The sequence below is a fragment of the Hakea prostrata genome, chromosome 5 (assembly GCF_041222555.1).
Source record: "Hakea prostrata isolate BN-2017 chromosome 5, UWA_Hpros_2, whole genome shotgun sequence".
Classification (NCBI taxonomy): Eukaryota; Viridiplantae; Streptophyta; class Magnoliopsida; order Proteales; family Proteaceae; genus Hakea; species Hakea prostrata.
In genome coordinates this window covers 16,713,703-16,741,449 of record NC_142604.1, presented here as the reverse complement: position 1 = coordinate 16,741,449, position 27,747 = coordinate 16,713,703, and the positions used below count along the sequence as shown (strand labels likewise).

The 27,747-nt window shown below is 38.9% G+C and overlaps 1 protein-coding gene and 1 pseudogene across 2 annotated transcripts; one reads left to right on the top strand and one right to left on the bottom strand.

The window, feature by feature from the left end:
* Window positions 1–1,593: 1,593 nt before the first annotated feature.
* On the top strand, window positions 1,594–19,720 carry LOC149015480 (serine/threonine-protein kinase BSK1-like). Its single transcript, XM_089154688.1, has 9 exons — window positions 1,594–2,232; window positions 2,399–2,534; window positions 3,030–3,163; window positions 3,290–3,395; window positions 16,607–16,692; window positions 17,227–17,415; window positions 18,291–18,455; window positions 18,545–18,658; window positions 19,071–19,720. The coding sequence occupies exons 1-9, from the start codon at window positions 1,906–1,908 to the stop codon at window positions 19,323–19,325; spliced, it is 1,512 nt and encodes a 503-aa protein (XP_089010814.1). The 5' UTR covers window positions 1,594–1,905; the 3' UTR covers window positions 19,326–19,720.
* A 6,510-nt stretch (window positions 19,721–26,230) lies between these two features.
* On the bottom strand, window positions 26,231–27,381 carry LOC149015479 (NAC domain-containing protein 6 pseudogene; annotated as a pseudogene). Its single transcript, XR_016173565.1, has 3 exons — window positions 27,158–27,381; window positions 26,787–27,064; window positions 26,231–26,692 (listed from the first exon to the last, which is right to left on the bottom strand). The product of XR_016173565.1 is annotated as an NAC domain-containing protein 6 pseudogene (transcript).
* Between the last annotated feature and the right edge of the window lie 366 nt (window positions 27,382–27,747).

Here is a 27,747-nt window from a genome sequence, read left to right as displayed (position 1 = left end):
GGCAGACATTTTGCCGATTTTTGGTCAGTGAAAAATCGATTCTTGGTTTCGGGGGTATTTAAGGTCATTTTTGTTTGAATTTTGTTGAGTAGCCTAATTTGAGGCTAACAAACATACTAAGAATGTTATTTTAGCCTAAAACATTACCTAAACTATTGTTTTTGATTGGCACATGCCTGGTTGTATGCAGGCGAAACTGAAAGTCTGAAAATTTCATATAAATCAATGTAAACATGCAAAGAGAACACAAATATACAATTAATGAAAAGAAGTTTATAGAAAAAAAAACTAGTGAAAAGAAGTATTAAATTCTATAATTCATTATACAATTACAAGATACAATGCTACTGCAAAAGAACATTGTAAGCAAGGATATAGAGTCATTCTGTTTAGCATGGCTCATGCTTCACATGCCTAGGTGGAGAGAGAAACTCTGGGTTTAGAGAAGATAGAGAAAATGACAAAAAATAAAGTGAAAAGTTGCCAAAAATTTCAACATTAGCGATATATCGTCAACTTGATGGAATCTCATGTTGGTTATACTTTTCACGTCACTCTCCATCGATAATGACAATATATTGTTGACATAATGTACCATGGTCCTAACTAAGCCAAGATTTTACCAAAACAACAGAGGAAAAAAAAAAAAAAAAAAACCTAAGCCGAGGTTGAAAATAATGAGACTTCATAAATTAATTAAGTCAAATAAAAATTAATATTTTCAGTTGATTGATGACAACCTTAATGAGTTTAGTTGTTTTCTAATGAACAATAAAAGTCATTCATTAAGAAAATAAATCCATTAAATTTTGTTGTCCAACCATATCTAATAAAAAAAAAAAACCATACAACTAGACGCCACCTCACCCATTTTCATTAACCCCACATTGGTGCAAGGATTTTATTGTTTTTTTCTTCTAAAAAAAGGCGATTATGGCTCTTTTAGTTTTTGTCAAATGTGTATAACTGTCAAGCTATGGTAGGTTTTCACAGTCATTCAATTCGGCATTGTGACGTGACCTTTCATCTAATTGGAAAATTCAAATCGTTCATATTATGTAAAACAAAATTCTTGAGGAGAGACTTTCATTTCTTTATTTGTGTAGAAACTTTTGTTTACTATTGTGTGAGAGACTTTAACAAGAGAGCTTGACATCCGTGTATACAAAGAGAAATTTGTGTTTGCTGTTGTGCATATATATCTTTGGTTAGATCTGAAAAATGCCACCTAGTGCAATTCAAAAGCTATGAAAAAGATACATCCAAGTGATAATAATCAGTAAAAATTCTAGATTGAGATGAAGAAACATCTATATAATAAGCATTTAGAGAATGATGATCATGGCATTTTATTCTGGTGAGATGGTCATTTTCCCTTGTAATGTCTGGTAAGAGTTAAGAGTTGACACTCTCTTTCATTGAAAAAATTTCTTTTCTGTTTAAGTCTAATTTTTCCCCTATAAGTCTTCGTATATGGAACAATGGGAAGTCAAAATCACCAAATGTTGTTGCCTTGTATTGACCCAAAACATCTTGATGCTTTGTGATAAGAGAAAGAAATTAAATAATAAATAAAAGTTAATGACAGAAGAAAAGGCGTTGCCGTGTTAGCGTTGGAAAGCTGGATTGATAGACTGGGAAGGAGGGAGAGAGAGGGAGAGAGAGGGAGAGAGAGAGAGAGAGACTTGTATTCTGACCTCCAAAGCAGCCATCGTTAAGATCTTCTGGCCTTTCTTCCTGTCTCTTCTTTCTCACGCTCTTCGGACTTCGCAAGCGCTCAGTCTCAAACCCAATTACACCTGCTTCTGCTGCTCTTCTTCTCCTTCTTTCTGTTGCCACCGTAAGCCCAGCTCAATCAAATTGCTCAGAAGTGGGGTGAGGGTGAAAAGAGATAGAGACATAGTCATGGGTTGTTGTGAATCGTCTCTGTTCCGGGAGATTGAACCAGAGAAAGGCAAAATACAGCATCATAAGGAAAACCCACCATTTTGCCATTCACCTCCATCTGGTGATGTTGACGCCTCTACCGTTGCTGCTGGAGTCCCTCCTTTCTCTGAGTTCTCGCTTTCGGACCTCAAAGCTGCCACAAATAACTTCAGTTCTGACTTCATTGTCTCGGAGAGCGGCGAAAAAGCCCCCAATCTCGTCTACAAGGGCCGTTTACAGAATCGCAGATGGATAGCTGTCAAGAAATTCACCAAAGTGGCCTGGCCTGATCCCAAGCAGTTCGCTGTACTGCCTCACCTTATTTGGCATTTGGGTTTTTTATTTTGTGCCTAATTGAATCCGTTTTTTGAAGATCCTTTTCTGTTTTTCCCTCTTGCTTTCCTTAGGTTTTGTATATGTTTGGTGATTGTTGTCTTTTTCGATTTACGTCTCTTTCCTTGCCGGGTTTCAGGAGGAAGCGTGGGGAGTTGGGAAATTGCGGCATCGCAGGCTTGCGAATTTGATTGGTTACTGCTGCGACGGCGATGAGAGGTTGCTTGTTGCTGAGTACATGCCCAATGACACCCTCGCCAAGCATCTATTTCACTGTATGTGCAGTCTCTAAAATATAACTTTTAGTTCTCCAATTAACACAGAGCTGTTCTTACTGCATCTAGTTCTCTCAATTTCATCATGTACGGTTTTCTCTACTTCATTTTCTTTAATTACTCTGGAGTTTATTTACTTTAATTACTCTGGGAGATCTACTTGTATTTATTAATTATCATAATTGGGTATCCATCAGTTTTGTCCAGTCGAGTAACTATTGCCGAATTGAGATATATTTTGCCATTTTAAGGATCCTCATACGTAATGAACACATTATGTTTGTTTGCATGGTCCAGTCTTTTGTAGTCTTAGTGTAGGACTTGTCGTTCCCTGATTTCTGCCTCTTCAACCACACTCTCCCACATCTTCTGAATTGTGCTTGTATCTTAAGCTAATTCTTCTATAAAAAAGGGTTGTGAGCTAAGCAGCATTGTGACATATCAGCAGTTAACAATTCGTGTGACACTGACTTCAAATATCTTACCTTTTGTCAGGGGAAAATCAAACCATTGAGTGGGCAATGCGTCTAAGAGTTGCTTTATATATTGCTGAAGCCTTGGACTACTGTAGTACGGAAGAACGACCATTATACCATGATCTCAATGCATATAGGGTCTTATTTGACGAGGTTTTTTACTTCGTCTGATCTCAGCCATGTGAATCTATTCTTTTAGTGTTTGTTGTTCATGTCTTTTGTGCCATGTGTTTTACTAGTCAAGAGGTTCTATTTTGACAATAGTACATGTGCTTGTAGGATGGTGATCCACGACTTTCCTGTTTTGGCCTTATGAAAAATAGCAGGGATGGGAAAAGTTATAGCACAAATCTTGCATACACTCCTCCGGAGTATTTAAGAAATGGTATCTATTTCCCTGGTTGTCGCTTTGTTTTTTCATGCATTTATTGCTGAAGCCTGAATCTCTAGGTGCTGACATGTTTGACTTCTTTATTGGCATTTTAGATGAGCTTTCAAAAAACAGCGCAAAATGTAGATTCTCTTGTTGGAAAATTGGATTGGATATTGAAGATATAGGGCTAGGAATTAAGTTTATATGAAATAATGCTGGATCCAAATGGTATATTAAACTTCCATTTAACGAGCATGGGGATTGTCACCACTATGCTATATAACGGATAATTTTCAAAACCTTGTCGTCCTGTTCCAATTTACTGAGGGAGTTGGTTTATTTTTCACTTGCAAATCTTTAAGAGTTTTCATAATTCACCGTAGAGAATACAAGGATGATGATGCATACTAGGAACAGAAGGCATCAACAATGGGCTGCACATGGTCAGTGACCCCATAAAACAGCATATTCGATATGAAGGTGGTAGCTATAGGTGGTGTTTCTACATTTGTTTTTCTATTTATTAGTTCCATGTGTGTTTGGTTCACTAATGGCAGTTCTGTAATTTTGAAGTCATGGACTAGATGAGGCCATGAGGGTGTGGTGACTAGTATGAGATTGTCGAAGGTGAGGGCGAGGAGTTCCCAACCATGGCTGGGTTATGCCAAGGATCAGTTGTAAGCTCTTATTTGTTTGCACGTATGATGGATGAGTTAACTGAAAACATCCATGATGAGGTATCATGGTGTATGCTCTCTAATGACAATATTGTTTTGGTGGATGAGACAAGCAAGGATCAACACTGAATTAGAGGTTTGGAGATAGGGACATACCACTGAGTGACTATGTAAGATTTCTGGGGTATGCACAAAGAAGGTGACATTGGTGATGATTTTTCAAGCATTGTGTGACTTGACACATTCCTTTAAAGCTTTAAAAGGAAGTTCTACAGATCTGTTGTTCAACTTGCTACGATGTATGGGGCAGAATGTTGGGCAGGAAAGAAGTCCCATATGACAAAGATACTTATGGCAGAGATGAGGATGTTAAGGTGGATGTCTAGCAAACTTGGAAGGATAAAGTGAGGAATGAACATCTTAGAGCTAATGTGGGAGTTTTCCTAATCAGCGACAAGTTCCAAGAATGTCGTTTGAGGTGGATTGGTTGTGTGAAATGGAGGCCTATGGATGCACCTATAAGGATGAGTAGTCTGATTTTGGTTGAAGTAGCTAAAAGAGCAAGGGCAGGCGTAAGATAACCATAATGAGAGTGTAAGATTGGCATGCATAGTCTGGGTCTTGTGCCAAGTATGACCTTTGAGTGCAAGGATCCAGGTTGGCACCATGTTACTGAGATTTTTCTGATTTAACAGATTATCCTCTTTTCCCTTACCTTCATTTTTCATTTCACTTTTTTCTGATTTGGTATTTCATTTCTTCATTTACCTGTGTGGACATTAAAGGATCCAAGTGGCCAACTTCATTTAGTTGGGATAAGGCTGAGTTGTTGTTGTTGTCCTTGTTTGGTCTACATATGGCTGTTTAAAATGGCCCTGACTGGAGTTTATTTTGTCTTCAGTTTCCTTTAGTTTAGGTTTCTTTTGTATTTATTAGTTTGCTAGAAGTAGTCTTATGGCATTTCCCAAGCATTAGGGGTGTGTGACTATTTCTTTGGTTGCTGTTATAAATATATTACAGTGCCAATGCTGCCATATTTGAATATCGGTACGCTTATATTAGTGAAGTAGACTCTAGTATTCTGAAATCTTTGGTCCTCTCTACAATTTCCACTTATCCTTACAGGACCTTACTTTTTTCTCTTTCATTACCTACTGTTCTCTTCCCCCCCCTCCTTTTGGGTACTATTAATATTCTTTTATCTTGTTATATTTCTTATCTGGATTTGGCTTCAAATCTCTTTACCTTCTCTGGACTATATTCTGAATCTGAATCCAAAATTGACCCCACTACCCAACACTAAACCAGATGGTCCAATTCCTTTACATTGTCTGTTAAAACAAACACCAAAAAATCATGAACAGAAATGGAAACAAATTAATGTGTTGAAAGACCTAGGTGATTTGGTTAGATTTAGTTAGTACTTTCCTTCTCTGTTTTCCTTATTGGGAGTAGATTTACTAAGATTTTATTTCTTCTTATGAGATTCCCACACTGGGAAGATATGGTTTGTTCTATATTAGGTAAGTTTTGAGTATAAATATAGCTCCTGATTTGTCCTTCAGACACAAGCCAATATTTCTTCAATACTTTCAACATGGTATCTTAGCCAATTTTGATCCATCACTGAACACTACCTAACTTCTGCCTAGTTCTAACCTTAGAAAGAAGAAAAGAATAGTCATAGGAACCACCTACCTTCCACTGCCATCGCACTTCATCCTTCTCCTTTTTTTATACCTGCAACATAAACTTGCGACGAGAACCACCATCGCCTCACACTATCACCACCACAACACCCATCCGCCACACTCAAACCTAAACCAGAACCATCATCTGATCTTCCTCACCTCTTCTTCTTCTGCCAAGAGAACCTCTGTAACTCTTGGTTGTTTTTTCTCTTAATTTCTTTTGCCACTGTCGCCTTTTCTTCCTCCTCACCTCTTCTTCTCTTTCCTTTGGCCATCGACGTTGGTCTTCTGCCAAGTTCTTTCCACAATCATTGCTTTCAGTTTCTTTTGTCCAAGGTAGAAGACAGTGAACAATTAACATATCCCTTAACCAAAAAAACCAACTCAACCAAAGCCATAACCCAACCACACCCTGACTAGACCATGCAAGCCCCATTGCAACTTAATCTGGACCTCTGTTTTTTTCCCTTTTAAGCCCCCCTTCTAACCTGTGATTCAAAAAAAAAAAAAAGGAGAAGTCACCTCTGCATTCCCATGTTCTAAACATTTTTTCTTGTCCTAAAAAAAGAGTGGGGAGCACCCTTTTCCTACCATAATATTTTTCTAGTACCTAATTTGCTTCATGGTTTCTATGATGGCCGACACAGTTTCGTCCGCCGCTTCTGGTACATTTAGCATGAAGGATCCTCCTGTTTTTTTGTTTCATGGGATCGTAATTTCTCTCCCTTTCAGATGACCACTGTTAAGCTTAATGGGACGAATTATTTTCATTGGTCCCGTTCTGTACCACTAGTGATTCTTGTGCTCCAGTGAAGTGTGAGTACTGTGGAAAAGAGCGTTATACAAACAACAAGTGTTGGAAGTTGCACGGACGACTAACCAATTCTTGTGGAGGAGGTAGGAATGCAAATAGGGGGCAACAATCAAGCATCTGCAAATCAAAAGACTGATGTTTTTTCGTGTTTCCAAAATTTTCATAACATGGTTAGGACAGTTAAAATCTTTTGTACAGATAATGGGACTGAGTACTTGGGTGATGCATTCATTTCTTACTTAGCCGACTATGGCATCATACATCAGACTAGTTGTATTGACACTCCACCTCATATGGGATTCCCAAATGCAAGAATAGACATCTCCTTGAGGTAGCACGTTCCCCAATATTTACTATGCATGTGCCTCCTTGGTTTTGGGGTGATGCAGCTCTTACTGCAACTTATCTAATTTACCAAATGCTTTCCTGAGTCTTGGACTAGCACTGCCCCCTTGAGGTTCTTTTGGGGACATTAACTTTTATAGTACCCCGTGAGGTTTTTGCCTGTGTTGCCTTTGTTCGAAACCACCACGTTCACGATAAGTTGGATCCATGTGGGTTACAATGCATTTTCTTGGGTTGTCCTCCTACACAAAAAGGGTCTAATTGTTATCATCCTGGTTCTTGTCGTTTCTGTGTCCCTATGGATGTTGTGTTCTAGGAACAAGTTCCTTTTTCCCCTATACCTCTTCAGAGGGAGAGTCTTAGTGAAGAGGTTTAGGTGTTGATTCCTTCTTTCAATATTTCTTTTAAGATTCCTGCAGATGATCTTCCTTTGATGGAGTGACCAGAGAGGATAATTGGTGGATGATGTGCAGGGGGAGCCTATGCCTTTGAAGACCTATCAAAGAAAGCAGCGAGTGACCTTTTCTGAATCAAGCCAGTTGGAAGCTTCAATTCTTGGTCTTGGAGAATTTGTTCCTCTAGGTGATTCTGTCTCTAACCCTTCTTTTGATTATACCTTGGACTTATCGGTTGCATTGAGAAAGCAGCCGCGTACTTACACAAATATCCAGTTTCCAATTATGTTTTATATTAGTCTCTATCCCCATAATTTTGAAGTTTCATTTCCTTCTTGTCTTCTACTTCTATTCGTAACACTTGGCAATATGCATTATCTCACTCAAACTAAAAGGATGCTATGGATGAGGAAAATGCGAGCTTTGAAGAAAAACAATGTGTGGGAAATGGTGACTTTGCTTGTAGGGAAGTAGACTGGTGGGTGCAAGTAGGTGTTCGTGATCAAGCACAAGGTAGATGAGACGATTAAGAGGTACAAGGAAAGATTGATGGCTAGAGGCTTTACTCAGACTTATGGCATTGACTACTATGACAAGTTTGCCCCTGTTGCCAAGATGAACAAAGTTCAAGGTATTCTTTCATGTGCAGTGAATAAAGGTTGGAGTCTACAACAGTTAGGTGTGAAGAATGCTTTTCTTCATGGAGAACTCCAAGAGGAGGTGTAAATGGTGTGCCACCGGGGTATTCTACTGCCAAGACTTATAGGAATGTGTGCAAGCTGAAGAGGGTGTTGTATGAGCTGAAGCAATCTCCAAGAGCATGGTTTAGAAGGTTCTATAAGGCCATGATCTCTAATGTTGCTATAAGCAGATATAGGAAACTGGAATGCTAGGGTGTAAACCTGTTGGGACTCCTATTGAGCCGAACCTACACTTAAAAGCAAAAGGAGGAGACCCGATTGATAAGATGAGATATCAAAATTTGGTGGAAAACTTGATTTATCTGTCTTATACTAAGCTAGACATCACATTTGTAGTTAGTCTTATTAGCCAATATATGTATGATCCCTACTCCTCTCACTTGGATGTGGTGTAGTGAATCTTGAGGTAGTTGAAAGCCACTCCAGGAAAAGGGATTTTGATTTTAGCTCATGGACACTTGAAGATTGAGGCATATACTGACATAGACTGGGCAAGATATCCAGATGACAAGAGGTCTAGCTCTGTACATTGTGTGGGAGGTAACTTGGTGACTTGGAGAAACAAGAAGCAAGTTGTAGTTATAAGACCCAGCGCCCGAGGCCGAGTTTAGGGCGATTGCTTAGGGCATTTGTGAGGTATTATGGCCAAGAGGGCTGCCTCAGGAGATTGGATCAGATTTAGATGTTCCTCTATAGTTGTACTAGATTGTAAGTCAGCAATCAGCATAACTCACAATCTAGTACAACATGACATGACCAAGCACGTGGAGATTGACAGACATTTCATCAAAGAGAAGATTGAGGCTGGGTTTATTCATATCATTTTTATTATTGTAGACGAATAGCGGGCTGATGTGCTTACAAAGAGCTTGAGTACCAAGATGTTTAGTAGTATCATTGGTAAGTTAGGCATGGTAAATATCTATGTTCCGACTTGAAGGGGAGTGTTGAAAGACCTAGGTGACTTAGTTAGTACTTTCCTTTTTTATTATTTCCTTACTGGGAGTAGATTTACTAGGATTTTTTTCTCTTGTGAGATTCCCACATTGGAAAGACTTGGTTTGTTTTGAGTATAAATAAAGCTTCTGATGTGTCCTTTAGACACAAATTAGGATTTCTTCAATTCTTTCCACATAATGCAACACATAGATTTGATGTGGTTCGAACACTAACACGCTGTGCTATGTCATTGGCGAAGGAGAAGAACTTTCAATTGTATATAGAAGAAAATTACAATGGAGATCTCTCAAAACTACTAGAACAGCGTCACAAAACCCTTATAGAAAACCCTAAAGTGAAAATCCCCAAAATCTCACAATGACTTTACAAGAGAGCACCTCGCGGCGGGGGGGAGGAGGTAGGTAAACGGCTCGACTCATCTATCTAGTCGAGTCATACCATACTGCGGATGGTTCATTCACATATTTGTTATTATATATTGATAGCTACAAGAGATACAAATGCGATTATTAGGTTGAAACTGTAGTCGAGTTCTGAATTTCAGATGAAAGACCTTTTTTTTTTTTTTTTTTTTGGGGGGGGGCGCAACAAGGATGATTCTTGGCATAGAAACCTGTGGCATGTGTTCCATACTCTAGTACATTTGGTTCTATCATGTACGTTATGATGTATGCTTGACTTGACATTTCATGGCAGTTAGCATGGTGAACAGATATTTATCATCTCTCAGTAGAGCTCACTGGGAAGCAGTGAAATGGGTCATAGGTGTATGAAGGGGACCTCTAGTGGTTGTTTGTAGTTTGAGAGGAATGATGACAGATTAATAGGTTATGTTGACTTAGATTATGCAGCTGATCTTGAGAAAGGAATAATTCATAGAGATATGTTATGTCTTTAGTATTGGAGGTTGTGCAATCAGTTGGAAGGCTACTATACAAGCTATAGTTGCATTATCTATTACAGAAGCAAAGTATATGTTAGTGACTGAAGCAATTAAAGAAATTATTTGGCTTAGAGGTTTGTTAGGAGAAATATGATCAAGAAGTGAATGTTGTCCATTGTGATAGTCAAAGTGTTACTCACGAGTCTCACTTGGGTAGAGATCAGATGTATTAAAGAGGATGAACCACATTGATGTTTGGTACCATTATGTTAGAGAGATGGTTGCTGAAAGCAATATTCAAGTTTGAGCATTGCTTTTACTTGATTGGTGTTGGTTGCATTAGAGCCTAGCCCACAAGGGAGGAGATGAAGATTATTCAGTTTTGTGTTTGTTAGTTGGAAGAATTCAAATCAAGGTGGAGATTTGATATAGAAGCCGTGGATGTATGGATCGAAAACAACCGAAATCACACTATCTATTCTTACCTTGTATGATATATTTTTTTGGATCTCTTTTGGTATCTCAGCTCTCAACCATAAACCTGTCTTCCGTTTCACTGTATTGTCACCTTGTTTACACATTTTTTTAAAGATGGCATCCAAATCTCAGTTTCCACCTGAACAGTCCTTAAATCCCTGTGCAGAAACAATTAAAATTCCTAGAAAGAAACAGAGAATAGAAGGAAGAGAAGATAGAAGATGTTAAGAAGAGATGGAGGGATGAGAGTTGCGTGTGTGCCTGACCCCCTATCATGACAGCTTTATCTATAAATTCTAGGATTAGGAAAAGTTTCCTAATCTTGATTAGATGAAATTGATTACATATTATGGAAAGAACATAAAGTAAAATAGAAGGCCAATACTGAGCCATGATTGAATCCTTGTCAACCAAGATTGCTTGCCAATCAAGCAAACCAAAAATTGAAACATAATCTAAGATAGAATATTAATGGCAGCACTAATTAACACTCCCCCAAGCTGGAATATACATATCAAAGGCTCCAGCTTGGAATAACAATAAAACATATGCTAAAGAACATCATTCTTGAGCACAAGTAGCAATTGCAAATGCCAACAAACACTAAGGGAACTTTACTCAGGAGATAATGAACAGCAACTTCAATAATCCAACAGTGAGAATGATAGGCATTGGTGAAAACATGAACCACATCCACAAGTATGGCAATAATAATAATATTGAAGGCACTTTCCAGATCATGCCAGTAGTAGTAAGTAGCAATTGTCTCATAAGTATAGCCTCTCCAATGGCTACATCATAAGATCATAAGAGGATAGTAGTTGGTAGGAATCTCCACAAAAGAAGATGAAAGTGTGGCTCCAATGTCCATGCATTAGCTATTCACAGTAAGACAAGTTGTAGGTTGTAATTTTGCTCAACCAAATGCAGAAATAGAGCCTCAAACAAAGAGCTCTATAAGTAAAAGTATATGTTACTGTGAACCAAATGGTAGTATAAAATACTGTGGACCAATTTGGTAAATGGCAATATGGGTTATTGCAGACTAAATAGGTAGTTAAGAGGTGGTATGGGCTACTCGGACCAAGTAGGTAGTAGTAGTAGTCAAGTAGATAGATAGGTTATTGCAACCAAGTGGGTAGGTAGTTGTTAATGTATAATACTATCTTAAAATTATAGTCTTGAGCATATGTAGAATATGTCCCCAATCTTCCCCTCATGTTAGTGTTACATATGGAGAAGTAATGACTAAAATCTCAAAAGAATTAGCAAATAAAAGTTTGATATATCTTCCATCATCCTAAAACAATGATAAATAAAACCCCAAATTGGTGTAGTCTTAAGTCGGCCGAAGTCAGACATTAGCAAATTAGTAACTAATCCTCCAATCCCAATGCAATCCTTTGGTTGGGCCCAGGCGAATATACCAATGAAGTAACCTTGGGTTATGAAACCCAATTTGGATCATTTATAAATCCACCGGTCAACAAAATAGCAAGTAATAAAAAATAATAACAATATTTTAGTTGTAAGTAATCAGAATATTTCAAGAGGCCATTAGTAAATAAGTAAGTAATAGGTTATGAAAGATTTATAGATGGAGTACACGCTTGGAAGGAAAATCTCTTAATGGCAAGATGTAAATAATTTGAGAAGGATGAGTAATAGATTTTATTGGTGACCTCTATACAAATTGTCGGTGATATATCGCCTTGTTGCTGGGGGGCAACATGATTTTTTCAAAATATCGACGATATATTGTTGATATGTCGGTGATACATCGTTGCTGATCGATTTTTCGACCGTTGACGATATATCGCCGATTTATCGTCTAATGTCGACAATTAAATAGAATAAATTCGACCGAATTTCTCTCTCCTCTCCAAACTCTTTAGAGCCTCTCTCTCTTATTTCTTGCACTTTTCACCATATTTTGGTCTGATCTTCGACATCTATGAGTACATCATGCCTCATTATTGGGAGATATCACGTTGTAGACTTTAGATGATTTGGTTTATATGAGTTTCCAGACTTCTAGTTTTGCGGCTTTCGCCCGCATACATGTGTCAATTAAGAACATAGTTTAGGTCAAAATAATACTTCCAATGTGTTTATTGGCCTCAAATTATGCTACACATAAAAATTCAGGCCAAAATGATCCCAAATGCGCCTCGAAACTGGGGGTTGATTTTTCATTGAACCCCCTCAAAAAGTCGCATGGACACCACCGACACGGTGACACCAACTGATACTTCGAACTTCGCTGGTGACTCTCTTAAGTGGGGATGAAACTAAAGGTCCCTCCCTTAAATGCCCAGTATTACTAGTGACTCACCTTAATATTACTATTTACTCACACTTAACAGAGCCAGTTACCCTCTATTAAGTAATTCAGAATTTGAAATGTAAATGACCATATTACCCTTGTATAATGTGTTATGACCAAATTATCCCCACCATTCTCACTACAATTACCTCATACCCAACCTTTAGGTGGGTGAAGGGATTCCTCCTTCACCCATCTTCTTCCTACACGTTACTTGAAACCACCATTACCCCCACCTTGCCCGTGCCGGAAATCACTCACTATCCACCTTTACAAGACATTCCTCTCTCTCTCTCTCTCTCTCTCTCTCTCTCTCTCTCTCTCTCGAAATTACCCCCACCCTCGCAAATTTCTATGATTCTCGCCACAACTCTGATTTTCTTTTTCGAGTAGTAGTCATCAAGTGGAGCTGTTCGATTTGATGGCAGGGTTGGAACTTCTTGATATAATTCACTAAGGTAATGCTTCTATGTTCCTTTTACATCCTTCCTTGGGAAGAAACTATTCCAGATCTGCAACTAAAAACTATACCTTGCTGTTAAAGAAATTAAACCAATTTTTGTAGCCATTCAGCAATCAAAGATTTCCCCTCCCCCCCCCCCCCCCCAACTTTTTCTTCTTTTAGGATGCTTATGGTGCAGAACAATCCACTCAAGTGGCCTCTTCACCCCCGTTTTTCTGTGGGTCACCTCCAAGCAGCGCCACCAACTCGCTAATCCAAGATGCCCATTTTGGGGTCGAGAAACTGACAGTGTGCCACTGCCTTTGCTGGTACTGGTGTCCGTGCCATCTCAACTTTCAGCTTCACCATCCTCTGTAAGGAAAAGAGGCTGTGCGTGCATGAAATTCAGGGCTAAGCCAGCGGCTGTGAGGGTTGAGGGCTTCGATTGTCTTGACAGGGATAGGTGAAGCTGCAGCATCCCTGCCGTAGCCTGAAACAAAAGGCCCTTTACTTCCATCATCAAAAGGTACATAGAAGAGGCTAAGCTCATTAAAGAGAAACGAAAACACCCAACTATTTTGGATTTTTCAAAGAGGAGAAGAAGAGGATCTAGTCAGTTTTTTCAGTAGAGAACGATGATATAGAAGCATTGAGAAAGGTGGAGCACCTGCACATGATGATGAAGAATTTGAGATTGAAGAAAAGGAAGAGGTGGAGGAGGTCGAGGAGGTGGGGGGTGGTGGTGGTTTCTGGCAAGCAAGGTAAAGGAAGGTGATGGGTGGAGAGAGAATCCCTCTAAGGCTTGGGTATGGGATGAGACACAAGGGTAGTTTAGTAAATTAATATTTAGGAGGGTGTTTTGGTCATTTCATTATGGGACTTACATAATCTGACTGGCTTTGTTAAGCATGAGTAACTAGTAATATTAAGGTCAGTCATCTGCAATATTTGACACTTAAGGGAGGGACCTTCAGTTTCACTCCCACTTAAGGGAGTCCCTAGTAAAAAAACAAAAGGAGAAGTCGAGATGTAATGTGACCATTTCCGAATGCACCCGGCAAGCAATCCACCATAAAAAAAAGGTGGAAAAATAGAAGGGGCAGGGGTAAAGGAGGAAAAGGAGAATAAATAAGAATAATGGAGATTAATACTGGAAGGTGAGGGCAAATCTAGAACCGAAAGTATAAAGGGAATTAGAATTTAGAAACATGTGAGGTTGTCTTCAATATTTGGTTACCAGAAAAGAAAGAGGCGTTGATCTAAACCTGTAAAACCACTGAAAACTTCTCAATATTTTGCAACCAGCCTCAACCCTACCTAGCAAAAACAGGTTGTCTTCAATCTATTCCTGGGAACCAATAGGTCATCATCTACCATCTACTTCACAACCAAAAACAAATTGCAAGAGAAAACAAGGGGAAAAAAATTCAGATATCTTCTGGTAGATTCGATAACTGAGTATTCTTCTTCACTAGAACACGAAGAGCACACCAACAGAAGAATAGATCAACTTTGAACAACAACCAGAAATATCAATTGCAGCAGGAAATCTTCTTCTTTCTTGCAATTAGGAACCAAAAACTGGTAAACAGAGGTTGTAATCTGATACCGATTCAGTTTTCGGCAACCCATATAAACTTCTTGGAAACCCTAGTTCATCTTCTTCTAAAAACCAGTGTTTCACTCTTCAAACTGAAAACCTGAAATGACTGTAGGAACAGCAATGGATATGCTCTGATGCCATGTGACAAATAAAGTTAAAATAACTAGAAAGAACAGAGAACAGAAGGAAGAGAAGAGAGAAGTTGAAGATTAAGGGATGAGAGTTGTCTCTGTACCTGCATCCTGTCACAATAGCTTCATTTATATATTTTGGGATTAGGACAACTTTCCTAATCTTGATCCCATAAAGTTTCCTAACTGATATGGTTGTGGAAAGAAAAGAACTAAAATAGAAGGCTAATATTGAGCCCATGATGGGATCCTTATCCTTATCAACCAAGCTACCAAAAATAGAAACATAAGCTAAAACAGAAAGTGAACAGCGGGTCCCTACTCCAGCTTTCTTTCTCAAATGCAAACCTTAGCCAAACACTAGCCTGGACCCTAATAACCCCCCCCCCCCCCCCCCCCCCCCCCCCAAAAAAAAAAAAAAAAACTCTATTCTGGACCCCAAGAAAATGGACTCCTGAGGTTACTAGGGTTGTTTTGTTAGTTGTTTGGCATCTTCGTAAAAAATTTATGGTTTATATCTTGATAATAAAGATTTTTTTGTCAAACTCACCATTGTGTGATGTATGGATTGGAAGTTCATTTGCTAGTTTAATTGTACCAATGCCAAAAATGCCCATAATCAAATGAATCGAGCATGAAAAGTTTATGTTTGCCACAGGTTGAGTTCATTGTTATTGGTAAAGCTAGTTGTTTCCTTGGCATCCAAAATCCAATTGAGTATGAATGAGAAAGTGGGAGTATGTGAGTGAGGTGTTCCGATAAAATAATGGGCAGTTATGCTAAATACTTGCTTGATAATGCATAAAGATGATTTAATGTACAGATTCTTTTAATGGATGCTGCTCAGTGGAATTAAGATGACCTCGTTGAGTTTTCAATGTGTAGGAATGTAGGACTGGGAGAAAGGGTACAAGTCTTGAACCGTTATATTTTCCATCTAATTTGTTTACAATGTAGTTAATTTGTATGTCTCATTACTGATAACATCTACTCTGATACCCTTCACAAATAATTGATTGTATGCCACTAGTTAGGTTTCCTGGAAATGTGTTAGGCTGGGTAGGAGGAGAAACTAAATTAAACTTTGAACCTGTTAGGGTTCAAAGTGGGGGCAACACATGGATTAAAGATAATATATCTGTTATATTCGCTACATTTCAAGATGTTAACTCAGTCTCTTGTTATTTGTTCGCCACTTGTGACTTTATTGAGTTTGTCGAGTATTTAAAACCTCACAAGATTCCAAATGGTTTTTCTGTATGCCATCCACTTCTACTGGCATATTCTGTTAATGTCCAATTCTTGAAGTTGTATCCCATGCCCTACCGGATACATGAAATTTTTTTTGAAGTTCTTTTCGGCTTGGAACTATAATGCTCCTATGCTCAATTTCCAATGATTTTACTTTGGGGATTTTGACTTTTTCTTGTTGTAGCATCTCTCCTCGACTTTTAGATATCTCCTACATGGCTTTGTTCCTAGCCTTTGTTCAATAAAGGCAATGATGAATATCTTGCAGGATTATTACTTATTCTGGCATTTAATGATTTTACTCTGTGCAAACTATTGTGTAGTCTGCCATTCAATGGTAATGTTGAGTTTTGAAAATTCTAAGTTACAATATTGTTCATTATGCTTCGAAAGGATGCTTTTATCAGTGATGTTACTACAGCTAATATGCGCTTGTCCACTGTTTCTTAACTTATGTTGTCTCAACTGTTTTCCTAGTTGATATTTGTTAGTACATTCTGCATTGATCAAAATATGTAATTTGGCAGGAAGGGTCACTCCTGAAAGTGTCATCTTCAGCTTTGGTACTGTCCTCTTGGATCTTCTTAGTGGGAAGCACATTCCTCCAAGTCATGTAAGCCTTTTACGTGGTTGTCTATTTAAACCTTTCATTTCTAATTATAGATTGAAAATAAATGTGACAAGGTCTTGTGTTGTTTCATCATCGTTAACTCATGCTGTCATCCTATGTGGCTGGCATGAATAGATGAAGGTTGGTCCATTTCATAAGAGGATCATCCACACTCATCTCTCATGTTAAATAGCAGCCAAATAAAGCATGGGAGTGGGTAAGCTTATAGTTTAATATAACTACATAAAAATGTTGTTCCTTGTAAAGCAATCTTGTGAGTATTTCTTTTATTCTTCAACTTTAAACTCATTTCTGAAGCACTTCTGCTGTTTTGAGTTAAACTTGACCAGCAAGATGAGTGTGGGGTCCTCAATAATGGAGTGAACTCAACCGAAAGTCTAGGTTATATTAGAGGTGGATATCTAATCTTTAGGTTCTTTCCTTACATTATTTTATGTTTTGTTACACATCAAGGGACGTCTGATTTAAACCAAGTATGCTTTAATTTGTTATTTAATCTTCCATGGGTGTATGCAGGCTCTTGACATGATACGTGGCAAAACCATTCTACTCCTGATGGATTCACACTTGGAAGGAAACTTTTCAACTGAAGAGGCCACTGTGGTTGTCGGCCTTGCTTCTCAATGTTTACAATATGAACCTCGGGAGAGACCAAATCCAAAAAACCTCGTTGCAACACTCACACCACTGAGCATAAAACCTGATGTGAGTTCTTTTATTCGGATTCTCATTGATGGTTTCTGTTTGGATCTGTTGAGATTGTAGAGTATGTGCGTTACTTGTATGTTTGTATGCATGTCTATATGTGTTCTCATTAATTTGCTTCAGCGCTGGACATTATCTGTGTTTTTTTATAATTATATTCGCAGATCCAATGATAAGAATGATGCTTATCTGTTGGGTTTAGATCTACAGGGCTGAGTTTCTGCTCAAGAAGCTGAAATATAGTGTATGATGATTGTCTTGTATCAGTGAGAAGAATGTTCCCTCTCATAATACATAAAATCACAGATAAGCCAGCTTATTAGTTGGATAAGCTCCTGTTTACGTCTTTACTATTTTCCTGTCTATGTCAACTCTCTTGACCATGCATGACCTACAGTTGTCCTGGATCCTGTATCGGTGCTTCTTGAATGCATTGTAGATTAGCTTATTGTTCTTTGAAACTTCTTAAAAATTATAAGGTATACTTAAAGTAGCATAACCTAACCATAGAATCTATTTAATTTAGTTGCTTTGTTGCATGAGTGCTTGGGCACCCTTCCACTGCCTTGACAGTTTGTAACTGAGTGAAGGGTAAGGCAAACCGTACTTGGCTGGGAATTCTGGTATGCTTATTTCCCTTTTTGGTGTCTTCTTTTGGTGGGAAAGTGTTTCTTGCCCGTCACCGGTTCAACTAAACACTGCCATTCAGGCAAGAGAAACTTAATTGTTCACTACCATAAATACCAGGCCACTAACAGAAATACTTCATCATCCCTTCCAATCAAAATGCCTTTTGCTTGCTATATGGTGATGTTTAGTAGTTCGGAGTCCAGCAGATTTCGTGCCTGATCATGAGAGGACTCTCTGGTGTTCAGGTTCCATCATATGTGATGCTTGGAATTCCAAAACACGAGGAAGCTCCTCCTACACCACAGCATCCGCTCTCTCCAATGGGTGAGGCTTGTTCACGGATGGACCTCACAGCTATCCACCAGATTTTGGTGACGACACACTACAGAGACGATGAAGGAACCAATGAGGTAATTTACCTGTCTGCTTGGTAAAGGATCTCAAGTGTGGTTTAACCTTTTTGTTCTGTGTGAGATATTTTTCTATGGTTTTTTCTCAGTTATCGTTCCAAGAGTGGACACAACAAATGCGAGATATGCTGGAAGCAAGGAAGCGTGGGGATTTTGCATTCCGTGATAAAGATTTTAAGACTGCAATAGATTGTTATTCTCAGGTGAAGTTCCCTATTGCTTGACTCCCAACTGTTCGGTCAACTCTTGAAGGGGACCTTGAAAATGCTGCCAGTGGAACTCATATGAATATCAAATCATCAATTGTTTGTTTAATTGTTAAGCTCATAGTTTTCATGCATCTAGGTGACATAGGGCATTGCAGGGTATGAAAAATCAAGGCTACCCCAGCAGAAGGTTCCTGTTGCCTTGGGATATCTTGATAACTATGGCAATGTCTTATATCACTTCCAATACTGTGCATGCACCCTAATTACTGCAGATGTTTTAGGGGCAGTCACTTTAGCATCTGGTTTTCTTAGTCACAACTTAGGCAATTCGGCAACATGGTTGGACCAGTTTTTGCTTTCTATCTTTTTCTACATCCTCTGACATGGCTTCATGCATTTTGTGCAGTTCATTGATGTGGGAACAATGATTTCCCCAACTGTTTATGCACGACGAAGCCTCTGCCATCTAATGAGCGACCAACCAGATGCGGCCCTCCGAGATGCAATGCAAGCACAGTGTGTCTACCCAGATTGGTCTACTGCCTTCTATATGCAAGCTGTTGCGCTTGCCAAGCTTGACATGCACAAGGATGCAGCAGACATGCTGAATGAAGCTGCCGGCCTAGAAGACAAGAGACAAAAAGGCGGTAGAGGATGTTAATCCTGAGAAGCCCTCTTATTAAATCCCCAATAATTTGTACCACTTTATCCATTGTTGAGAAGAACACATTCAGATTTGAGTCATGCGAGTTGGGATTTGGCCGCTCTGTCGGAAAATGTATTATAGTGAGAAGAAAATTTTCTTGTATTTTTGTTTTTTGAATTATATTGTGTTGTTGAAGATGTATGTGTACATGTATGGAATGTAAATTATAAAGCAGGTTATTCTGAAAGCCAAAAAGTGTTTGGGTGGTTAAGCAATGCATAATGCTCTGCTTTGCCATTAATATAGAAGCTCGTGAGTTCTTCCAGTTTCTTCTCTCTAGGAAAAGCTGCGCAATGCGAGGGGATATGTTTGAATTAAAATCACCAAAAGCAGCCCAATCTTTCTTCTTGGTTTAAACCTGAAATCCCAAAGGCTTGCCCATATATATGTCATATCTGGGGCCTGAAGTTGGTTAAAATTTGGTCAATTACATCCACCACTAAGAAAAATCACTTACAAAAGCCCTCCTGAGATGGGGTCAAGTGATGATGTCATTATTAAATAAAATATTTTAAAGGATGATTATTATTCTCCCATGTACAGTTGTTCTATTATTACTTTATTTCTTAGATTTTTTGAATTATTAATTCAACTTTTAACTTTTTCTACAATTATTAATGCTCTTACCGTTGAGTTTTGTTAGTTAACTATTGACATGGCATTTTTATATTTTTTAAAAACCCCAATATAACCCTGTAGTTAGTTCATTATTTATTCATTCAAATTACAATACTACTTTTAGTTTAGTAATGAAAAAAAATTAACTTTAAACTTTTCTCTTGCTGCTGTGCAAGTTGGAACAGAATAAGAGAATTTTGTACTCATCCACGCAAGTCTTCTTGGGACCCATTCCCAAAATTTAATTCCATCAGCTGTACTAGCTGAAGACACTTTTCTTCACCACCTATTTTTTTACGTCCACGCGTCTCTTGGTTCAAACCTCCACCACACCCCCTGCCCCCACCCCCAAAAAAAAAAAAGAAAAAAAAACCCCTCTTATTTTTGGTAAATACCACCCTCACTTTTTGGGCTTTGTGTTTCTTCTGTTTTGTTTGCTTTTGTGCTTTTGCTTTTGCTTTTGTTTTGGAAGGTAGATTGTCATATGGCTTTGGACATATCCAGGAGTTGATCAGTCCCTCGAACAGGGGGCTCCTCTTTGAGAGATCAGTGTTGTGATTTATGAGTGATACAACTCCATCCTCCAGCAAGGCACTCATATGGGCAGTTCCCTCTCCAGCTGGCGATGACAAAGCTTCATAGACCTTACGCAGGTCTTGTAGAAAGGGGGTCAGCTTCCCTTGGCCTTTCTTGTAATTTACTTCGTGGATTTTTGATCTTCAATAAATAGAGTTTTTTTAATAGTCGGCTACTTAAGTGGGAGTGAAACTTCCAATTGCCCACTTTCTTTTTTTTTTTGGTACGGAAACGATTTCATTTCGTTCAAAATAAACAGAAGCTAACATTGATCACGATTACATAACTCTCGAATCCAGAAAGAGGATAACGACCAAAAGGTATTAGCATAAATAGACCTGGCCTCTTGTGCTAGAGCATGTGCAATCCATTGGAGATTCTAGAAACAAAAGAAAAGCAGGAAGTACAAAAGCCCATGGCAAATTCCTTACCATCTTGGATTAACTCTATTACTTGAAAAGGCCTATTCAACTAAAGACCCAACAACATTCGATGAAGGCCAATACAATCTATTTTGATATCCACCTGTGGAAAGTCGTTATCCAAGGCCCAACAAATTACTTGACTGCAATGGCCTTCCCTTCCATCACATGATGAGGCAAGTTTATGTTCTGACATTGCCACAATGAACTTTCTCAGCTACACTCTTGTCACACCTCACCTGATGGTATCAGACCCGTTCGACAACCCATGGGTGTGATTCACAGCCATAAGATCCTCAGTTACATCATCAGTAATAATAAATACACAAAATGTCATAATCAAAAGCAAATAACAATTCAATAATAAGTTAAGAATAAATGGTTCCAAAATCCAAGGAAATAACATTGAATGATATTAAAAGAATGTCTCAAAAGATTGTATCAAAGTATGTAATAGCGAAAGCAAGAATTATCCAAAGAATGTTTCATCATATTTTATTATTGTCTTGTAACTTCTTAGGGTACTCTATTTCCTATTTCTCGATCCACGGAGTCATGAGACATTCCTTCATGAACTAGTTAATCCAAACTCTCTTCCCGTCAATAGGTGCGTGCCATAAGAGCATTTTATGCACCCGTAGGAAGCTTTGTGTTGATTAGGACCAGATCCCATTGACGCCTCCAGTACTTCTTCAGAGGTGTTCTCCCACGCATGGGAAATTTTTTCTATTTCTATATAGACATTTGAAGAAAACAAAGATAATCCACAAGGATGAGTTCTAATGAACTCAGTAAGACAACAATTGCATATATGTACCAAAATCAGGTAGTGAATAGTAGATGACATAATGAAATGCAGAGTTATGAAATGCATTTAGTAATCTAACTATGAGTCTCTATTCAAGTAGACATGCTTTAAAATGGAACACCAGCCCTCTTCTGGGAAGGTCTCATCACTTTGACTCCTCAAGAACTGGCTACCTTTGTTGGGATCCCCAGTAAGGATACGGTCCTCATCATCAATCATAGCTGGGGTATTGGTTTGAGTACTAGAGCATGTCAGAGATTTTAAACCCAATGCAAGGTACTCTAGTAACACACTACATGTGTTCCAGATATCTTTCCTCATACCTAGTGCATTGTTGGTCTAGTGTCCTTCTCCACTTAGGAATGTGAATCCTCATGGACTAATTACCTCTGTTGGATCCCATTCCTTAAACTTATAGTCATCCACATATTGTTGGGGCGGATGTTCTCATGTCTCCTCACGACACCCAAGCCTTCTTTTGGATGCCCATGAGTCAAACCCTAACATATGCAACTCTATCATTGCATGATAAACAGTGGACCATTGAATCTCCTCATGGGCTCGTTACCTCTTTTGGATGACACTGAGTCATGTCATTTCCATCACAAGTCACTCAGCTTCAATACCCTTTCCAAAATGGAAGTAGCATGTAAGGATACTTAACCATGCAATCTAGACCTCCTAGTCATGTGGGACAACAACCATGAGAGTGCTAGGGGCATCAGATGACAGTGTCTCATACCACAACCCCTGATATCCCAAACTAGGAGCACCAAGCTAGGTATTCCCCAATTATAGTCGCACTAAACACATTATTCCACACTAAAAAAAAGTAGTAACATTCATTAACATCAATTATGACACTTCATTAACAAGTAAACATGCATAACAATAATTACAACAAGTTAAAACTATTGGCATTTACAGAAAAGTAAGCAGCTCATCGTAACATCAATTCAATGATATATGCAATTGTGTCATTATCTGTTTCAGTGAAAAAGTATCGAAAAACGTGCTAGATCTCCCAAGCAAATACACTAATAGATCCCAGAAAACCCCTAGATAAAGATTATAAGGTTACATTAGGGTCTGAGAGTCAAATTGGGCAAAAACAACATCAACACAGCCTTTGGAACAAGCTAGTCAGTTAAGGCAGTTGGCCAGTTAATCAACCGCCTTAAGCGACCGCCCCACTCTCGAGTAGAATTCCAAGTTCGAAATTCAGATTTTTGATCACCTATCCTCGATCTGATTTTGGGTTAATTTAAGTTTAATTCACATCTTTAGAATTCCAGAGAGGTCACTTAAACTATAGATTTCATAAGGGAATAATTTAAATCCACATCATCTTCTTCGATAAGATCTGTCATTAAATCAGATATAAAATCCATCATCTTAGTATGATCCAATCGAGATCATTGATGGAAAAAGAATTAAACTAATCAAAATCACTACCATAGAATTTAGAAGAAGAATAACTACTCTTTGACAAGACAAATTTAGTAGAATAAGAGAGTGGTTAAACATACATCCACTTGGATTTGAAAGTCAGAGAAAACTCACACAATTCACCGCAAAAAAGATATTTCACTAGTGCTCTGCCTTTACTCAGTCCACAAAAGCCTCCACGAATAAAATAAAGTGAAAATTAGATTGTAGAAGGCTTTAAATAGGGTGTCGGGGGCAACTTGTAGGGTTTTTAGGTAGGGTTTTCCAATCGATTGCCAGGTGGTTAGTCGCTTGGTCAATCGACCGCCTTAAGCAGCTGCCCCTTGATACTTTTCAGTACGTCGGCATTTGCACTCCCGGTTGATCCCTAACTCTGCTACAACCTTAACCAACATGTGGAGGGGTCTTACCTTGTTCGCGGACATCTTCCAACTCGATCTTTCTCACGTTGGATTTCCATATGCCTAGTCCATCCGGGCTCCAACTAGATCTCCTTCTTGTTCTCAGTAAGGTAGGTTCTTCACCAACAATATCTAGATCTATGGGCTCTGAGGCCGAAACATGGGTCCCAATTCTGATAGTCCACATTTTCTTCCGACTAGAGTTTCGGGTACTCGGACATGCAATTTAGGTTTCGAGATAGGAATACAGGGGTTATACAACTCCTATAAAGCTAATAACCCCAAGTCTGATGTTGTCATCAAACATAGCATCATAGAAGATTGTAAGGTTTTCAAATTGTAAATCTCCAACCTCCCCCTCTTCTCCTACATTTTGATTCCTATCAACAGAGCCATCATTACCCTGTATCACCCAAAATTCATGGAATGCTGACATTGCTCTTCTTGCCACATCCAAAGGTGTAAACGGTGACCTTCCACATGTTCGTTCATTCCTTGCTAGCCAAAGATGCCAACAAACAAAGGAAACTTCCTTGCTTTGTTGCTTAGATGGGAAGAGGCTAGGATTCCATAAATGTTTTTGGAATAACCTTGGCAGGGATGGCTCCTCTTAACTTTGTATCACAAACTCTAAACTGCAAGCATACCACACCACTTTAGTTGTGCCTGCCGTCGGAGCAACTTGGTTCATCACAGTTGTCGGAGCACTGAAGCTTTGGGCCGATATGGCGGACCCGTGCTAAAATTCTAATGCAATCAAAATTAAATAAACATAGGTTTGAGTTGAACCTCTGATGGTTCGGTTAGTTTGAAACAAAACGGTTTATTCTCACTTAAGTTGGTGTTTAATGCACATACTCATAATGGACAGTGGAGATTTAATGTAAGCATCAAAATTAAAATCCAATTGTTCACTGCTTGGAGCAGTGCCACGTAGGCACTGCTCCCAAGCAAGCAAAATCCACCCACTAGATGCTAGCGTTCCCTTACAAGATATTCTTGATGCTTCCTTTGTGTTCCCACTATGTAATTTTCTTGTTTGTTCCTAGAGCGAACAATGGCTTAGCCCACTCTTTAGCCTAGGAGGCCTTGTCTGTGGGTAGCCAAACAATGTGGCCATTATCAACTTCTTAGATCCTTGATATGTGTACTCAAGTTTCCAGCGCTTGTTGCTTTGAGGAATGGAATATTTTCTTTAGTTTACCAAGAAAAGAAAAAGAAACCTTCTCAATCCAACCAAGGTCAAATAGCGAAATTCAAGATTGAGAATTGGTCGACCGATTAAAATTAACTGCATGTTCATCATCGAAGATTAGAACTTCGAAGAACTTTGCGATGAGAAATTTCGGATGGGAATTTCCCTTCCATGAAATGAAATCGACAAATCTTTGGATCAAAGTTGGACCTACATACGTGACGTAGAGGCGTGGATCCTAAGGAAAGTTGTGAAGAGTAGTTCCCACTAGAAGCAGTGTGGAAATGCGATTCGGACTGGGCGCTGCGATTTATTGGCTTGTTTGGGGCAATTTCATTCGAAAATATTTGGCATTCTCTCTATTCGGTTTCAGGTGCAAGCGATGGAACATCCTTGGTCTTCAGAAGAGATTTGTATCATTTACTTAGCAATGGATTTGTATCTTTTGCTTGTTGGATTCATAACCTTATTTTTGTAGAACTATTTGCAATTCTGATTTTGAGCTCAGCTTTGGTCGGTGAAACCTTAGCAGTGAGGGAGGCTGTTTTATGGGTCCAAAGTCAAGGGTATAGGACCATTGATGTTCATACTGAGTGCTTGGGACTTCATGAGTTCCTTCGGGGCCATTCTCTCTTGTGTCCACTGAATGCTAGCGCTCCCCTACAAGATATTCTTGATGCTTCCTTTGTGTTCCCACTTTGTAATTTTCAGTTTGTTCCTACAGAGAACAATAGCTTAACCTACTCTCTAGCCTAGGAGGCCTTGTCCGTGGGTAGCCGGACAATTTGACCATTATCCACTTAGATCCTTGATATGTGTACTCAAGTTTCCAGCACTTCCTGCTTGCTCTGAGGAATGGAATATTTTCTTCAGTTTACCAAGAAAAGAAAAGAACCTTCTCAATTCAACCAAGTTCAAATAGTGAAATTCAAGATTGAGAATTGGTCGACAGATTAAAATTGACCGCATGTTCATCATCAAGGGGTTAACATTAAAATTCAATACTTTAATCAACAATCCAACAAGGATCGTCAAGATTGATATTCTAAATATTTCTTTGCAATGGCATCATCTCTTACCTCAATCATTAACGGTCATCAAGGGGTTAACATTAAAATTCAATACTTCAAATAACAATCCAACAAGGAATTTCAATATTATATTTTAAATATTCCTTTGCAATGACATCATCCCTTACCTCAATCATGGAAGGCATTTGTAATTGATTTTTCTGCCAAGACATAGTAGATGTAATTGATTGCAAACTCAAGGATCTACATGTAATTTGCTTAGAAATCCCATCTATAAGAGAAGATTAACTAAAAAAGAATCAGTTGACTTGGAATTTAATTTGGAAGCTCTTCTGAAGTCCACCACTGCCTACAAACAGTTCATGACAAAGGAGTAAGGGCCCAGTTGTCAAGCCCAATCCAAGGGCTCCGAAGTTGGGTCCAGAATGAATCCTGTGTCCAATCGAAGCTTAGTTTAGGTAATTGAAGTTCCTTCAATTGCAACCCTTTAATTTCAAGAGGAGCCAAAGCCTCATTGGCTTCTTCTGCTTCTGTTCTTCGCTCCTTATTCTTCTTTCCATGATCATGGTTATACTTATACAGCACTTGTTCATTATCTTGTTCTTCTTCTTCGCTCTTTAATAGGATGTTCCATCCTGAAGTTGGCATCACAGAGCTTTCTTGTTGCTCGAACATGGAAACTTCGGTACCCATTGTTGCAGGTGAAGATGCCCGCGAAGTGTCTTGCATCATCATCATCATCTCATCTTCCATGTTAGCCCTTTGCTCCAACACTTTCAATGAAGTTGCCTTCCTATAGATCTTACACAGTACTATTTCTTCCTGTAGGCCAACACAGTATGAAATTGGTTAAAGAGTTTGATTTAACTCGTTTCATCAGCTCTGCTAAAAAATGATGTTTAGATCATATATACACCTTGATCATCAGGGATGAAGAAGAAGCATCAGGCATTCGATACTCGTTCATGATCCAGTCAGTCTTGGAGCCACGGGGAGCTCTGCCCATGTAGAAGACAAGGGTCTTCCTGAGGCCTATAAGCCTCTTTGGGTTGGATAAGCTTCTGATGTGACGATCACAACCTGTAGCTTTCCAAAACCCATGCTCAGTGGTACGGTTTGGCCTTCCACCATTTCCATGCTTTCTGTCTCTTGGCACAAAGAAATACCACTCTCTCTCCCCATTTCTAGACAACCCTGCAATCCATAAATTTACATGTTACAACATCAGCCATGCATATATACATGATTGTGAAGAGATCAAATCAGTTTCTGAATTCCTATTATTACCAGGTAAGTCCCAAGGTTCATGATGGTAGATGTTGAGGAAACCAATAATATCAAAAGGGAGCTTCTTCCCAGAAACCACACTCTTGAGATAGAATTCCAGCAGCTCTTCTTCTGTAGGGTGGAACCGAAAACCCGGTAACGCCATCCCCGGTGCTGCCACTGTTGCTGCTGTGTTACTATAATCCATCTTGTAAACTCACAAACTACGGTGCTGTAATGACTGCCTCGGCTTGCTTTGCTGTGTTTTGCTTTGCCTTTATTTGCAATTTGGGTTCTGTTTGCTGCTCTCCTTTTATAGATTAAGGTGCTACTAGCTGCTCCGCTCTTGTGAGTCTCTGGTGGAACTGATAATGTTTTTTAATGGAGCTGGAAATGAGCCTCTCTGATTGATCTTTGACGTGACCAAATGGGTTTTCTCGAGGGGGACTGGAAATGGGATTTGAAAGTTGAAGCTTGAAATTCTGAAAATTCTGGTCATTGTAAGTTGTGGATCCCACACGGTTTCCAATCTTAGAGATTCCACCGACCACATTAGTAACTGTTTCGGAAAAAAAATAATATTAGTAACTGTTACCAATCTTAGAGATTCC